Source organism: Gobius niger (assembly GCF_951799975.1).
Source record: "Gobius niger genome assembly, chromosome: 16".
Classification (NCBI taxonomy): Eukaryota; Metazoa; Chordata; class Actinopteri; order Gobiiformes; family Gobiidae; genus Gobius; species Gobius niger.
The window spans coordinates 25,523,118-25,541,043 of NC_136867.1; the positions used below are offsets into that span (position 1 = coordinate 25,523,118).

The 17,926-nt window shown below is 38.9% G+C and overlaps 1 protein-coding gene across 1 annotated transcript in view; it reads right to left on the minus strand.

Moving 5' to 3' along the window:
• Positions 1–17,589, minus strand: part of LOC306976302 (uncharacterized protein) — a gene marked incomplete at its 3' end in the record, with an annotated part of 28,439 nt that extends 10,850 nt beyond the window's left edge. The window contains exons 1-6 of the mRNA XM_079574222.1: positions 17,455–17,589; positions 2,946–2,995; positions 1,274–1,384; positions 898–1,005; positions 642–795; positions 69–229 (exon numbers count right to left, since the gene is read on the minus strand). Of these exons, the coding sequence (XP_079430348.1) occupies positions 69–229; positions 642–795; positions 898–1,005; positions 1,274–1,384; positions 2,946–2,995; positions 17,455–17,512 (642 nt within the window). The 5' untranslated portion in view covers positions 17,513–17,589. The remainder of the gene's footprint in view (positions 1–68; positions 230–641; positions 796–897; positions 1,006–1,273; positions 1,385–2,945; positions 2,996–17,454) is intronic.
• Positions 17,590–17,926: the final 337 nt, after the last annotated feature.

The following is a 17,926-nucleotide window of genomic DNA, read 5'->3' on the forward strand; positions in this document are numbered from 1 at the left end:
TGCAAATGATTACTATGATTATTGCCCCATTAAATACCACTTTCTGTCAATGCAAGAAGGGTAGTTACAGGAATGGCGTCGGAATCGATGGCTCCTTCGGTCTCTGTGATCTCTGGTTTGCGTTTTAAGCAGAGTTTGACTTTGTAAGCCTGCGCATGCTCCAAGATTTGTACAGCATCTTCATAGGGTATGTTGTCAAAATACACAGTGGCACTCAGAACCTGGTCACCTGCAAAATAAGAAATAAGATGAGATGAGAAGAGAAGGACTGACAACATCTTGAAATGTAGGTATCATGTGGTTCATTGTGAATTAAAGAAATCAATTCAACATTTTCTTATCCCTTTTTATCTCCGGCAAGATGTAGAATTTGAACTCCTGAAATAGCTCACTAGACGCTCAGCCTGCCATTGTGGTTGGTAAGTAAATACAATAAGTGCTGAGAACAACATTTTATAAGTTATAACAGCACTTGTGACTGGAAAAAGAACAACAGTGTGTCCTTGTGTTCCAACGCACTTCAAAAACAAACAAAACTACTTTGTCACTCAATATGCAGCATGCGAGCCTGTCTCGAAATGCTCTCACACAAACAATCGCAGTACAAAAAGCTTTTTCCTTTTCATTGTTGCGTAACACACCTTCTTTGAGATGCAGATTTTTGAAAGCAGGCGACTCCGGCACCACTTCTTTAATGAAGATACCATCTTTCCCCCCTCCGCTGTACACGAGCCCCTCTGCACCTCCATCTTTGGCAGTTTTCACTATGACTCCAGCTTCAGGACTAGGGGCCTCCTGTCGACACACACACACACACACACGCACACTTTTCAATCCCAGCGCTTACGGCACCTTTGGCTGCTCGCTGCGGATGCTGCGCTGGAGGGAATATCTCACCTTCAGTTTGCTCATCTTCGGAGTCGAGCGCTTGTCAAATATGGATCCGAGCCCAGACTTTTTCGTTTTCTTTCCACTTTTTTGGTATGGGTCATGCTCTGCTTCACACTAACAGCAAAAATATTCTCAATTGTTATTCTGCTAAGACAAATACTGTATGAAACTAAAGCTAATGAGATAGAAACACTAAACACAAGAATATTATGTCAGCCAATTATTTGATGGTGGGTTTTGATTTGATTCAGTATAGAATGATAAGTGTATTCAGCAATGCAAATTTTAGATATCCTCTCAAATGTCATGATAATTTGCCAACAGGATTTAAACCAGTTTGCCTGAATTCTTTTCTGATTGTAGCATATGTTTTGACAGATACCTCTTTGTCGCTGTCTCCGTATTTGTCAGATTCTGGAAAGTCTTCGACGGGGGACGATCCTTGTGGGCGTGGCCTCTCTCCCTCCGTGAACTGAGACGCCTCATCACATATCTGCAACAACACCGGGTCCATCAACTACCTGTTCTTTTAAAGAAACGTAATATCTTTCTTACAGTTTTTTTTTTAAATTTCATTTTGAATAACCTGAAGAAAGAAAAAAACAAGAGCAGTATACAGTACAATAAGTGGGAGGTAGTCAGCCTCCCGTGTCAGGTTTATATGTAATCCGCTTAACCTCATCACCATTGCTGCTTCAGCCTTTATAACAACCTGAACCTGAGCATATTCATCTGTGCTTGCCATGCCAAATGTTTGTGTGCTGTGTATTATTGGTGCATTCTGACAGTTTTGTAAGCTACCATATAAATTTCCCTGTTAGCATGGAGGACACGGTAACACTTTACATTACGGGCCAGTAAGTCCTTGGTACTTACAGTGGTATTTACACTGGTAATTCTAGGTATTTATTGTGGTTCTTACGGTGGTACTTACAGTGGTACTTACAATGGTACTTATGGTGGTAATTACAGTGGTAATTCTAGGTACTTATTGTGGTACTTAAAGGATACTATGGTGAGAATTACAAGTTTTGTACTTCTAGATACAGTGGTAACTCTTAGTAATGAAGGTTGTACTAATTGTTTTTTATGTTGTTTTATAGTGACACAATCCTAGAAATTACGTCTGTATGTAGAAGTACCACATTTACTACCTATGAATTGCTGCTGTAGTATTCTTGAATTACCAATAAGTACCATAGATGTATCACTGTAAATACTAGAAACTATCATTTAAAGTACCAAAGTACATAGAAGTATGACCTTCATTACTAAGAGTTACCACTGTATCTCTTAGTAATGAGAGATACAGTGGTAACTCTGTGTCTCCCTAACCCTTAACCCTAATGACTAGTAATTATGAGTTTTAGTACCACAATAATAACCTAGTAATTATCCTGTAATTACCACTATAAGTACCACGGACTTACCGGACCCGTAATGTAAAGTTTTTACCGAGGACACATTAATATATGACACCACTTCCAGAATGATCCAAATGATCTGAGGTCACAATAATGACTGCAAAAACTGAATTGCTTGACTCATAAAAAACAAAGCAGGATTATTAACAAGTCGTCATCTATTTGTGATGTGCAACTCGAGAAACAGTTCTCGAGTTCTCCTACGACAAAGGTTTGGTGAAACTTGGACGGATAAATGTGCAGTAACACTGAGCCGAGCCAAAGAAAGAAGTGACTAACAGAATAACTGCCTGGCACCCGTTAAACGTCACATTTAAATCAATGGCAGGTTTGGCAGCGGAGGCCTGTCTGTTGTTCATCAGCCTGATTCACAGTGAAATATCCCAACACCTGTTCAAAGTCAGACAGACATTGATTGTATTATTTCTAATGGTTTAATATTCTAACACGTTTAACACTGCCAGAAGGAAGCAGGGTTTTCCAAGTGACAGACATTTAATGATATGCAAAGCTCCACGGTGAAAAAGGAGACAGCGCAGAGATAAATACAGCGTTACTGGGTGATGTGTTGTTGCCTGGGGATTCAATTGATTGGTCTAAGGAAGGAGTGGGTTATAGGGGAACACTTACTGAATTGTCTTCTGTTCCAGGCTCAGGACCTCTCAGTCTGCGGCCAGGACCTGTTCACAGACACAGAAGGACAAGTTGAGCACAAATGCATCTTGACCCGTGCTTAAGGGGAAAACTGCAACACAACGTGAACTTTAGTGTCACTGCAAAAAACATTGGGTTCAGTTTTACATGTTTTTTTATCAGCACAGTGCTTATCCGCTACTATTAGAAATATATGTTTAATAGCAAAAGTACCATGAAGCTAAGATCTTTCTGAAGAACCTTGATTGACGTCAGTGCTTGTGTTTTCTGCCTTCAGTAAACTGAACTTTGAACCCTCTCGCCCGTCTGTTTTTGTGAAGACACTGGAGCCAGTGATGAGACTATTTAGAGTTCTTCCTGGCAGTAATTCCCCCAGGGACCGACTGCCTGCATCCATGGTTAAGTGATCCACTGCATCGATCTCACGCTGCAGCCTCTGAGAGCATCGCCCAAAACAGCAACGCTGCCTCCAAATTAACCTGGTTAGTCACTGGCATAATATTATCATTATTACCCTGTGCGTCATGCATTTTATTTGGGTCTCCTCTCTATTACTGTCGCTTAACGCTGGCACCTCTAATCTGGGTTACACTAATGACTGTCTTTGACAAGCTAAATGAGAAAACACAACACTGTTCACCCGTCCAGAACTGGACATGGAGATTCTAGAAATAGAAGATACACTTTAGTATGAGATACCAAATGCTCATGTATTCAGATTTTTTCAGATTCGTAGCTACATTAAGCAGGCTCTAAAAAATAGGAATGTTGAGGATATTCATCCATTTGCTAGATATATGATCAGAACACATGACGTGGGTGTGGAAAGAAAATTCTTAACCAAAATTGTCAAACTTATAAAGAAACCAAACCTGGATATTATCTATAAAGTTAAAAATAAATGGGAAAAGGAACTCTCTATAACTATTTTAGAAACAGATTGGGGACAAATTTGTAAAAACATTCATCTAACTACACATTTGAATTATTGGAGAGAATTTTCTTGGAAAATTGTTAATCGGTACTTTAAAACACCTAATATACAAAAGAAATATAAAAATGTAACATCCGACTGCTGGCGAAATTGTGGGGAACATCAGAAATAGAAGATACATGTGATACATATGTGTACTGCATTATAACATTTACCATTACTTTTTATCACAGATAGGCACATATATGCTTTACAGAGAGCCGATAAAATTACATAACAAATAGAAATGTCTCTCCCGGAGTCCAGACAGGCTAATCTACTGCTGACAAACATAGGTTTAGGTCCCACAGGCATCGAACTTGCTAAAGAAGTTCTTGGTGCATCAAGCTGGTGATTACGGAGCCCACCAGGTGACATAACAAGAAAATTAATTATTGCAATACAATCGATTATCCGATAAAATGCAATAATTGTTGCAAAAACCCTCCCCATTATGTCACCTGGCGGACTCCGGAAGTCATGACTTAATGTAAAAGGTTAAAAAAAGAAGTTCTTTGCAGATTTGCAGTGACAGTGCTTTTTTTCTCGGTCCCTAAGTAAGAACAGTAGGGCTAAAATTACATTCTAAAAATGTGCACCGAGTGACTAATGGCATAAACAAATGGGCCCAAAATGGCTTAGGATGCACTTTAAGAATTAATCCTAGAGAAAATTCCTATGTGGCTTCAAGAGATCACTTATGAGCAGACATGGACAGAGTAGCTAACATATTTACTCGAGTACTATATACTATATATTTACTTGAAATAATTCTACTCAAGAAAAAGCAAAAGGACCAATATAATTACTCAAGTAAGCGAAAAAATGTATATTTTCTGAATGATAAAGTGCATGAAACACAAACTACATCTATTTTGTGCGTCAACATGAAGCTTTTGCCACTTGAAGATTTACTCAATGGAACGACTCACTCAGCTTATGAAAACGTAGCTTAATCCCTCACCTCTCTTCACTAAGATGAGAATCGCCTGTTCTGTGCAAACAAAGAGCTCAAACATTTGACACGTGTCATATCGGTAAACACTGTAAGTCATACATCGCGCTGGGGTTTACTTTAAATCAATGTTAAAAGAAGGGGTTTGTCATATGGATCAAGATTTACTTGTTTACATGTTCTTTATGCATTCTAACTCCCAGCACTTGATCACCCCACCCTCCACCTTAATGTATGTCATGTGAAGTGCTCTTACTGCCTCCTAAGTGCATTAGAAGAGTTAAAACTGGAGACTGCTCCATGAGTGCTTTTGAGTCATGCTACTATGCAGTTTCCTAAAAGACTCCAGTGAAATATGTATCCAAAGAACAGCTCTGTCTTTGCTGTAATCAATGTTAGGAAAACCACCAGAAAACATTTGTCTGACTCAGATATTTTCAATACAAACAAAACCACACCACAGTCTAGACTTGTTGAAATGTCGCCCACTCGTTTGCACGTCTCCCCATCACTTTACCTTCATTTGTGAATCAATAATAAAGAATAAAGAAAAATACGTCAAAACAATACTTTGTCCAACGTAATATATTCACCATATCATTAATCAGACTTACCTTCAGTTTTTTATTCCTTATACGATGCCTGTTCTAATCCGTGTTGTTAATTACCCAATGTCCTAAGTGCTCTTGAACATTCCTGCTCGGTTGTGGCAGCCAAAGTGCCCAAACTCATTGCTTCACACAGACTAAGAAGGCGGTGCACTTTGAGCTTTCAGGTTTGTACTCCTTATAATTGGCCTGAGCATGTGTCAATCCTAAAGTGAATAATGTGTTTTTAAAGACTCGAGGTGACTGGCTCCTGGACTAAGCTATGGACAACCCCTACACAGTCCTTCTTTAATCATTTCACTGTGTGGCACAACAGCAAGATTCACACTTTATCAATAAATAATATTAAAAAAACATTATTCAACCATCATTAAAGCAACTGTATGGAGTTTAAAAATGTTAAATCTAAGTATTTTCCTCCCCCTACATGTTCCAGCCATGTCCTAATGTGTAGAATGAGCCCAGACTTATTCACCACAACTGCCTCTAAAATCCTGCACTGTCACTCGGCCTGTCACGATAACAAATTTGAAGTTCAATATATTGAGGCAGGAAAGTATCGCGATAAACGATATTATTGACTCTAACGATACTGGATACTGGACACTCAGGCATGAAAATGACAGTGATCCTTTGTTCTAAAAGTGCATAATCATATCCTAAAATACCACACAAGATGCAATAAACATGAAATATAATGTAACTTAATTTGCTTCAGTTAAAAATCAAAGTTTTACAAAGAAAAAATAGGGGGAAATGCTAATAAATGTACAGACGATAAATATCGAGCCCAAAAATATATCATTTATCTGTTATTTACTGAACGATAAGTCAATATAGTAGCGCTAACTGTCACTCAAAAAGTTGTTACTTCGGGTCCAAAGTGCCGTCATGCATGAGCTTAATATAGAGACTACGCATAATACGCTTAATACGACTACTTACGCATAAGACCTGAGGTGGCAGTAGTGAGTATAAAATGGCAAACTTGCATCTAATCTCTTTAAATATTGCTGCATTCTTTCTAATGTATCTTATCCTTGAAATATTGGACAATAAAGCAGTCCAAAAATGTCAATTTCAGCCTAAAAGATTATTGATTCCAAATTCTTAAACATTAATTTTAGTAATAATATAATTACTACGCAATAAAATGTTCTGTCTGTCAGCCCTAATAAACGTATGACTTGTGAGAGTATCTTTTTTTAATCCAAATACAAAGAATAGTGTAATTATAGTGGACTTTTGTGTGCCTGATCTGGTTTAGCCCTGGTTTAGTTCTGGTTTAGCCCTGGTTTGGTCCTGGTTTAGTTCCGATTTGGTTCAGTCAGCCGAGGTCAGTTTTTAAGAGTTGCTTTAGACCTGATTTCCTGGTTCACAATGTTAATGTAATCGACTAAAACATTTAGCCAAGGTTCAGTCAAAGAAAGTAATACAGTATTCTTGCAGAGTCAAACTAAATCTGATCATAAATGTCTTGATTTATTAAGTTTGAAAGTTAACCAAGCAAACCATTCTTTTCCTTCAGGATATTGAAACAAACCCAATTTTAAAAAAGTTTTATTGAATTAAAGGCCCGGTTCACTGCTCTGCCACGTGTCCCGCCCTGGTTGCTGCAGCTCTGTGACTCTGGTGAACTTTAAACAGGAATTAAACATAATAATGCATCTCTATCTATCACAGATGTCCAGCGCTCTAAACATCAGCGTCCTCCTTTGTCAAATATTTGTCGATCGGGCACTGTGGAGCCCTCAATAGACCTTACACTGCTCGAGAAATCTGGAAATAAAACCAGTGCAATTAGCCCATTTGACTGGGTAGATTAGAGTCATAAATATTCATTGCTGCCTGTTTGGTAGTTCGCGCTGATGCCAGTCATATTATTGAGGCATAAAAGTTCAAGGAGCAGATGGCGCTGCATATTCAGCAAAGCCCAGTCACTGCGGCTCTGCATTTGGGCGTGGCCTGTGTGGGCTGATATCGATGAGGAGAGCGAGAGGCCATTAAACGGCTGTACAACATTTAAAATGCAGTAACTTTCACCGCCAGCGTCGACAGAGCCTTTAATTTATCACCAAATGGAAAGGCAGGGCTGATTGTTGACACTAGCCTTAAGACCAGTTTACCCTTTTCAAACTTGAAGGGAGGTTAAGATTAAGCAACATTTTTTTTCTGTTGTGTGTGATCGCCTGAAGTTTTTCTTTTACAAATGCCACATTTTCGCATAATTTGGCCATTAATACATCACATCTACATAAATAGACGGCAATGTGTCTCTACAGGATTCATTTATAGCTGACATATGTTTATCATTACCAGAACCATTTTAAACCTATGAACACATGAAATATATTTGTTGGTTTTATTGAATGTGATGAACCTTTTTGTTTCAGCCTTTTCGCCCAAACCTGAAAAGTGTCTGAGATTCCCAGATTCCAAAAAGATAGTTTGAGACGGTAAGCTGCAAAATATTCTCTCCAAGAAATGAGTAGAACTATATCAACTTATCTTTCCATAAATTCTGACAAACCATACATTTTTAGGCTCAATATTTATCTGCTGTACATTTATTTACATTTTTTGTCACATTTTTGTAATGTAATAGTTTACCCGCAGTACGTGGTATTTCATGTTTTAATGGGATATTTTAAGATTACTTTTCGAACAAAGCTTTGCTGTCATTTTTAGCCTTTTGTCTTCAATAGTGGATCAATATATTGAACTTCAAATTCTATTATTGCGACAGACCTAGAAATGAGTATAACAGGAGACCACAAATCCATACACATTAATCCTAGTACGGCATAAATCACTTTTATTTTAATTCATCATAAAAATCTGGGTTGTTGAGAATGTTTTGCCAGAGCATCGATAAAACTTCTACTCACTGTACAATAAAAGCTTTTGAACCAGATGAGAGTAGATTTTGGGAAAAAAGACAAGTGGCCTCAATAACAAAGTAAATCCGTCATAATAGATATATATTCTTCAAAGGTTTAAGATAGGGCTGCACAATATATCACAAACATTATCGTATTTGTGATATTAGGTGATGCAATATCCACCATATATCATCTGACTGAGACACATTTTCTTGCAAACCCAGCCAAAAACAAACAATGCATTGAGCTTAGACAAGTATTCTTTTGAAACATTTTCCTGAAAAACTAGTTACTATTACTCGCTAGGGACCAATACCACTTTTTCTAAAACCGATGCGATCACAGCAGATTGGTTGGTAATTAGTTAATTTACTCATTTACATTTCCTTAAGTAAAGTAGGTGACACTTTTAAGAGAGGTTATATCAGAATTGAAGAGATGCCATTTTATTTATTTAGATTTTTTCATTCAATATTATTTTACATTTTTATTGCTCTGTCCATCATAGACAGAACAGCTCATGTCCAAAAGCCCCTCAATGCCTGTGCTTTATTAATTTATCTATTTTTATTTAATAGTATTGAAATGGTTACTTATTACTCATTTTGCTCAATATGGACATGCTGTATCCCTTTAATTTGGATTTTCTGAGTACTTTTGAGTCGCTGGGTTAGTTTGACAGATGAATGAGCCCCTGGGCATAAAACAGCGTAAGAGTCGGTAGAACTGTTAGCCATGAGTTAGCGGCTAGTTAGCAACATTAGCCTGTGTCTTGTAAACACTGCAGACTCCACGCTGCAGCACTAACAACATTTAGCTCGGGTTAAATCCAGCACAGACTCTGATTTAGGGGGTGTAGTCTGCAATAAAGTCAGCTCTATGTGGAATATTGTATTTACATTGAAGAATTCTCCAGTTTGTTGCTATTTTCTCTCCTAAGCTGAGAGGTGCGCCTGTAGGAGCGCCGGCCACACGTCAAGATTTATCGGTTCCTGTTATCGGGACCTCATTACTGAGTACGAGTATGAGTACAAGCGTGTGGTATCGGCTCGATACCCGATACTGGTATATCGCAAGTTACTTCAATATCGTTCAGCCCTAGTTTAAGGTATGTTCACCCTGCACCTAAAAGATCATTAGTTACCCAGAAAACCTCTTGATTTGAGAGGTGAAATGTCCTCAATACGAAAACAGTTCAGTACAGATGATGGTTTGAAAACTTTGTCAATGATGGAAAACTCCTGTACAACTGAGAGCCAATTAAAAACATACATGCTAATTAAATACAATAATATAGAGCTGCTGAAGGTTAAGTCAGTGTTCAAAATAAGAAACTATGTAGTCAGTGCTTTTGATGCAGCGTCGTCGTCTTAGCACCATATTGTCCTCAGTTTGCCTCTTATGCAACTGTTTTGCTCCAGTTTGTGTCGTAAGCACCTGGATGGTGAGTGGCCCCCCCCTTATCAAAGATAGTCAATGCAAGCCCCTATTTCTACGTAGAGTTGTCTTTGTCAGACACACGCGTAACCCCCTCCACTGAAAAGGCGGCTTGTTCGGATCCAAATTCATAATGAGATTTGTCAGAAAAAAAAACACAATTCGATTTTCTGCGTGGATTACATAAACATGGGACTGTGAAGGCGCATGCTTCCAATCTATTAATCTGACACAAGCTTCCCACAAGTATCATCATAGCGTTGACTCTACTCTGTCCGTGTTCCCACGACTCCGGCAGTCAGGGAGAGGGGAGGGCAGCAGCACCGATACAGTATATTCACTATGTTTGCAAACACGTCCATGTGTCACCGGGTAGCTCCGAGAAACAAACAATGACACATCACTGCAGACTCGAGATCCCTCTGAGTCTACCTTTAAATGCTTACTCACTCACTGCATTACTAATGATGCTTCCTAAGGATAATAAGGTTCACTACTTCTATTACTTTGATGGCTATTTTCACAAATATCAAAACATTTACTTGCTTTGGGTCCAGTGCCCCTCAATACATTTTTATTTTATCCAAAACTCACACTGCGTAGCTCACACTGAGTCAAATTAAACCAATTTAAGCCTGCAATTCTTGATTTGCTGAAATGTGAATAAATGCTTCCTCTGTTACCTCCATGTGACGGAGTGATTGGATAATTATCATTATATTTCAGTGAGGCAGCAATTGACTGTGCATAACTTCAAATCATAACAACGCCGCCCAAGAAGTGACTTCCTGTTTCGATCCAGAATAAAAGCACCATCTTATTCATTAGTTCAGCAGTTCATTAGTTCAACTTTCTTTCTGCCTAACTATTAACAGACAAAACACTTAAAGGTGTGTATTTAATTATATTCTTGTAATGTTGCAAGTACCTGCTGAACTAATCAATGAGACGAGCTGTGTGCTTTTATTTTGGCGTGCCAGATCGAAACAGGAAGTGACTTCTTGGGCGGCGTTGTTATGATTTGAAGTCAATTTAATGAAGAAATGTTTGGCAGAAATGTTACTTATATCTGAATTTTTTAATTACTGACAGGAAGTGACATAGATAAAGGTAAAGCTCCAGAGCAGTTTGACTCATTTCCCATTGACTTTACATGGTTGGCACGGCAACAGTTTAAAATAGTTGTCCTCTACCTATGTCACTTCCTGTCAGTGTCCAATAAGGAAGTGAAACTATAAACATCACAAAAATGGTCAAACTAAAGAAAGCATATGACACATTAGACATAATTTTTGCTAAAACATATTTTGACCATTTGACCCAGCTGTCTTTAGTTTGACCGTATTTTGTGATGTTTATAGATCACTTCCTCAATGGACACTGACAGGGAGTGACATAGATAGAGGCTGTCACTACCCTGGCCGTCCCGGAGGCACGATCCGTCCGGAGGTTCTATACAACGCCATGATGCATTCAAGTGACAAGGTAAAATATAGTTCAATGGGTGAAATGCGAACATTTGATGATATTGCCGATTAATATTTAAGACGCCTATCAGGCAGCTCTAAAACTGACATGCAAGAGTAAGGTAGAGGAAACAAGAAATATAACATGAACGTGCAGGATAGGTTCAGAATTAAGGAGTTAATACTTTTAAAAAAAAGTTATTTTTAAAGGGATATTTCAGGATTTTTGACATAGGGCCTCATTTCCTAGTTATCCAGAGTGTTGCTGGTACCTGGAGATATTTTTTTTGTAATTCATGCAGTTCTTATGTTTGAAGAGTTTCGTGGCGCTAGGCTAGTGCAAGGCTAGCGCATTTCTATGGTATCAGCTAGCCTGCATTAAAAACAGTCTGACCCGCTCCACAGTGCACCTGAGGCAAATCACTCATAACGCCAGACTAACCATATAAATGTCTGTGTCGATAGAATAATTTTAACCATTTTGCATTTAAAATACCTTATATTTGAGCAGCATCAGCTTCGTGTTTGTATAAGCTACACAGCGACGGAGTGATCTGCTTGAAAATAGTCCCTCAAAATGCGATCATTCATGTGATGCAAGGTCAGTTATATTCCAAAAATTATTCTATCGACACAGACATTTATATGGTTAGTCTGGTGTTATAAGTGATTTGCCTAAAGTGTAATATTTTTTTCTATTTGAATGTTTTGGGTCAGTTTGCTCTCACCTGGAAACAAATAAATGATGTAATATTTACAATAAGGACTGTATATTCACTGATTCATCGTTTCTCCTGTGGGCAAAATGCATTTTTCACACATTGTGTCAAGCATAGATATATCACAAAACACCAGAAGGGAAAAAAAGAGCAGAAAGAGAGACTAATGCATTAATAGTGAGCTCCTTAAATGTTCGCATTTCACCTAGTCACTTGAATGCGTCAGGGCGTCCGCTGCCTATGCCAATGCTAGCAATATAAAAAAGTATTCTTGTCGACATTTTGTTTCTGCCCAATTTTGGCATATAAATACAAAAATATCAATTGAAATCACCGTAATCAACGTTATAATTAAAAATAATGTTTAAATCAATAAGTATTGTGTTTCTGGCTACAGACCAGAAGCTCATATATAGAACTTCCAGACAGATCGTACCTCCGGGACGGCCAGGGCAGTGACAGAGGCAAATCATTTTAAACTGTTGTGGTGCAGCCATGTTATGTCAAAGGGTGAGTCAAACTGCTGTGGAACTTTACCTCTATCTCACTATAGCTTAAAAATTAAAATTAATATGGCTTTTCTGCCCAACATTTCTTAATAAAAATTGCTGCGTCACTGAAATAAAATCATCATTTCTTAAATCACATGTTATCCATCTAAATAAGTCATATTTTCAAAAGCATTAAAACAACAATAAACACAATCTTAAATATATCTATCTTGTAATGCTGTTTTAGTGTTCATGATATTTCCCTAAATCCTCATGTGCTGTTGGTCCTGCTAGATCTTACATAAGAAATCCAACTTGTGTCACACTCCTCCACTGATAGGATTCAGTTACAGAACTGACATCCATTAGTGGGGTGAAATCTTTAACCGTTGGCATCCATGGCATCACGGTCTGCAGACGTCACATGGCTCGCATATTATTAGAGTCTCCATGTTCAGGAAATATGAACAAAACGGGCACTGAGAAAATGTCACATGAGCCATTTGCATGAATAAATCAGGAGGTCTGCAGGTGATAGTCCTGGTCCAACTGAGGGCCGTAATGAATAATTTACTTTCTACAGATAGAGATGAGCCCTTTGCACCTTGTCCTTGAACATGGGTGTTTAGTTTTCACAGCAGTGGCAGCTATTGGGTACAAGACAAAAACATAAAAACTAAATGAAGAAGAAACTATAGGCTCTTCCATTTTAACTCTTTCAAATGTGTAAGCCCTTATAGGACCCACCGTTTTGGTCCGGGCATTTGGATGCAAGGTGACACAAGGGGGAGCCATTCCAACCTTCTCAGTGTAAATGTGAATCGACTTTCTTCAGAGTGAGACTTTAGGTCAGACACAGTGAGTGACAGTAACATGACACTAAATACAGTGAGCTCTTTGTTTCCTGTGAAAAGGCTGAGGCCTCATTGGGACTGGGAAGTGAAGAAGGAAGTCATGGAGCTTCTGCTTTAGACAGAACTTCAGACTTCTGCTGTGAATTGTAAAACTAAAGTATGTAGTAAATAAATTAAAACTTAAATTCTAATTCTAATTAATGCTGGACCATGACAGATGTGGACAGGACTGTGGTAGGTGTACTCTTACTTTTGAAGAAATGAATAATGATATAATAATATAAATACAGTAAATCGTTACGAGGGAATACTTGAATTTCTTTTAATTCTTACATCCAGCAGAAGTGTAATGTTCTAGAGCAGAATCTCCATGACTTCCTTCTTCACTTCTCAGTCTGTGGCTGAAGAACAATGAGGCCTCAGCCTTTTTACTGGAAATAAAGAGCTCACTATTTAGCGTCATGTTACTGTGACTCACGGTGTCTGAGCTACAGTGTAACTCTGAAGAAAGTCAGATCACAGAGAGTTGGTGGAGCTCAAATGTGACGAAACGCCAAGATCTAAGACAAAAAATAATAAAACCACAGCTTAAAGGGTTAAAATATAGCAAAATATACGGGATTACCTGAGCTACTGTCATCCCTTACCAATCCTTTTATTTTGTGTTACTTACATACACCTATTAATGACTTTAATGCCTCAATGTTTTAAGAGGTTTTTTGCATACAAAGCATTACAATGAACATTTTCTCCCACCTCTTATTCTTGTTATTTCTCTCATCTATTTGTTGTCTAAATCCGGTTTAGCATTACTCAGTGTGCACACACCAATAATAACCGGCTAAAATTAGCTGAAAACTTTTATATTTGGGACATGTTAGACCACGCTGTGTAATCTTTTCAGCTGCTCTTGTAATCCTAAACTCTTTTTTTTGTTCTGTTTTTTGGACAGACTATTTGAATGGTCTGGTATTGCACCATATTGTCCAGACTTGCTTTTCACTCCGAAACGTTCTGAGACTTATGCATGTCATGAAATATTGACCACTGTATCGACTGCAGCATCAGCAGCTTCTGTGTCAGCAGAAAGCACAGAGCGCCTCATATTTATAAGTTAAGAACATCAACCTGCCACTTTGCTCAATGCACCTGCAAATGGGAAACTGCTCATCTGTGACAGAGCGCTATCAGCCCAAACAAGCTCCACACAAAGATGAATTAGTGCAGTTCTAACTAAAACAGGCCTCGTTTGTTCATGCAATGCCCTTCTTCTTCTTCTCAGCCTTATGTCCAGGCAGTTATCTCGCTTTGCTGTTATTTTGACCTTGAGCCTCTCAGAGCAACAAACCTGTCTCCTTCTGTTCCTTCTCTAGTTTTGACATTCATTATTATTATTAAGTAAAGCCAGAACAATAGGTGAATCTAGACAGAGGAAAAACATAAGAATCTGAAGCCAAGTTATGAATATGTAATCAGGCCGCGGGGGACTTTGCATTTATTCTAGTCTCCTGCAAAAATCAAAGGTTAACTATAAAGGATTTTCTTATGTCGTTATAGGGGCAGTTTCTCTAGAATGTGTTAATTGAACAAGTTCTTGTATTAGTCATTCTACTTCGTTACTACTTGCTTATCATTATATATTCTAGTTTATTTTCTTAAAGGAAGATTTTAGAATAGTATATTGTCAAAATTACTGTGCTCATGTTATCTTTGCAATCATATACAGGTGCTTGTCATGTTATTAGAATATTATTATTTTTCTTTTAATGAACTTAAAAACTAAAAAACTAATATATCAGAGACTCATTACATGCAAAGTGAGATATGTATAGCCTTTATTTGTGATAATTTTGGTTATTATGGCTCACAGCTTGTAAAAAACCCAAATTAAAAATCTGTAAGGCATAATACACAAGGCCATCGGGAAGCTGAACTCCCTATCCTCCCTCCCACCCCTCTTCCCCCTTCCCCTGCTCCACAATCAAGGATGAGAAATATAACAAACAAAGGCTTGACATATGTGACTTTGCATGTAACGAGTCTATATCATATATTAGTTTCACAGTTTAAGTTGAATAACAGAAGTAAATGTACTTTTTCGTAATATTCTAATTATATGACGAACACCTGTACTAACCATGAATTTCCATCACATGTCTTCTAGATCAGGGGTTCCCAAACTTTTTTGGCTGGTACCCCAAAATTGACACATAAACAACTCAGGACCCCCATTGTATAAAGTTATTGCCTCTTATAAGATAAGATAAGATAAACCTTTATTGATCTCACAAAGGAGAAATTCACTTGTTACAGTCGGCGTTCAAGAAGATCACTCATGCTACTTTAGGGAAGAAAAACATCTTATAATCAAGTTTAATATGTATCTAAACAGTTTATTTTTACTAATTGAATGGATTTTACTAATTATAGGCTGGTTTACACTAAAAAAGGTACTAAAACAGTTGCATTTTTCTTTTTGTTTCATCTTGAAATCATTTGGGGGCCTCCACCCAAAGCCTCTCGACCCCCACTTTGGGAACCACTGTTCTAGATTATACTATTTTCCATGAATACTGGAGTTATCATTCACATAATTACCTATGTGAGACCACAAAATGTCTGCTATACCAACAATACCTTTGTTTCACCACTTGAGGCTCATTGTCACAGTTACATCCAAGCAAACATTTAAATCATGATCAGTGCCCGAGCATAAAAAGTCTGAATACGACATCGTCATGTAAATGCTTGTCCGTGATTAGATTAAGCCAAAGGAAATAAACTGGAATATTCTTCATCTGAATGTGATGGTCCACGTAAACAACATTATGCTATTCAGAAAATCAATAGCTGCAAAAAGATTCATTGTTTTACCAGAGGACCTACTCTCAAACCCATTCAACCTCATTTGCATAATATTAGTGTTTTTACCCGGTAACATTTCAGAAAGTCAATACTTGGCAGCAAACGCCAAGGTTTTCAATCCTCTCTGCCCGCGCCTTGGCGTGCTCTCCCCTTCACTATCGAGTGTTTTTGCGCCACGTCTGGCTCAAAAATACTCGCGGCGCAGCTTTTTGTTTGTGGCTATCCATCTCCCGCTTGATCGCAGTCCAAGAGGTGTTTCGGTTTAGCTTCATCTTTTTAGCGGCTATGCAAATGTAAAGCGAAATTAGATCATCATTATCATATCAGATCAGACACGGCTCGTGGGAAGTTATTAACAGCGGGGTTTGACGTGACCGCGGTAAATTAAAAAGTGCCGCCGTGCAAACTTGAAAATCGCTTAGTCACGAGCGATAACTTCTCACCGCAACATGTTGGAATACAAGGGCTGCCCGCAGACGCAGTACAGAAGTATACTTTTTCTTTACTTAGTGTAACATTTCATACATGTGTTTTTAAATGGAACAAAATCTCCTCATTACAATTTAACCTCAAACTTGCCATAACATTTTCTCCAGATCCTCCACGCCACTTTCCTGTGTTTGTGGTGGCCCTTTTGTGACATTGATCCGCTTTTCCGTAATTGTTCTGGCCTACTTATTCAAAAAATGGATCTCCAGGCAATAATCAAATTTGCCACAACAATGTAATTCATTTAACATCTTATTGGGGCCAAGTAACTCTGGCAGTGACACTGAAACTTTGTAAACGGAGCCATGCTTCCTTGCTTAGCGTCTACTCCAAAGCTTTGACACTTTTCTTATTTTATCTTTATTGCGTTATCACTTTCCCCGCTTCACCCCAGGGTTAGTCTCGCACCTTTTCTATTTTTTCCCCCGCTTTGATTTATGTCACAACCTTTAAATACGCCTTTCCGCTTTCCGCCGGAGCTCCCAGCAGCAGCAGCAACAGCAGGAGGGGAAGAACGACAGAGAAGGGAAAGAGAGAGCCGTGCAGCGTGACTTTACCATCATTACATCGTCAAGCTGCAGACACACCCATCTCCCACTGCAGGTCAGCATCACCGATCTGCATCAGCACCAGCCGCACAACACAAATCACTACTGAACCCTGCTGCCCGAAAACAAGAACTGCTCCCGAGACCAGCATCCCAAAACAAAAACAATCAAACCGAGAGAAGAGTAAACAGTGCCCACCGGCTCCTGAAGAAGCGGCGTGCCAGTTCGGGAAGGCTATGTGGAAGCAGTCACACATGATGGCAGCCCGGTTGAGGTCCTAGCATCGAAGAAAGGGGAGCGTAGGAGAAGGGCGGATGAGGTCGGAGGTTGGGGAGAGAGGTGCAAGCGCCGACTCTCCCTTCGTCCCGTATCAGTCTGAGAGGAAGGATAGACGCGAGAGAGACCGCACTGCTGCTGCCGGACATCCACCAAGTGAGGAAAACTCCCAGTAAACATGGACCTACAGCACTGCACGCCAACTTAATTATGGGAGGAGCTGCCCCCACCCCTCCCACGACGTCCACCCTTCCCTCTCTGTCCCGCATAGAGATTCAGACACATCCAAGCCAGCTCTCCTCTCCTCTCCTCTCCTCTCCTCAAGAGCATTGATCCGGGCTAATCGGACACAAGGACAATCACGATGTCAGACGAGAGGAGAAGGAAGAGCGAA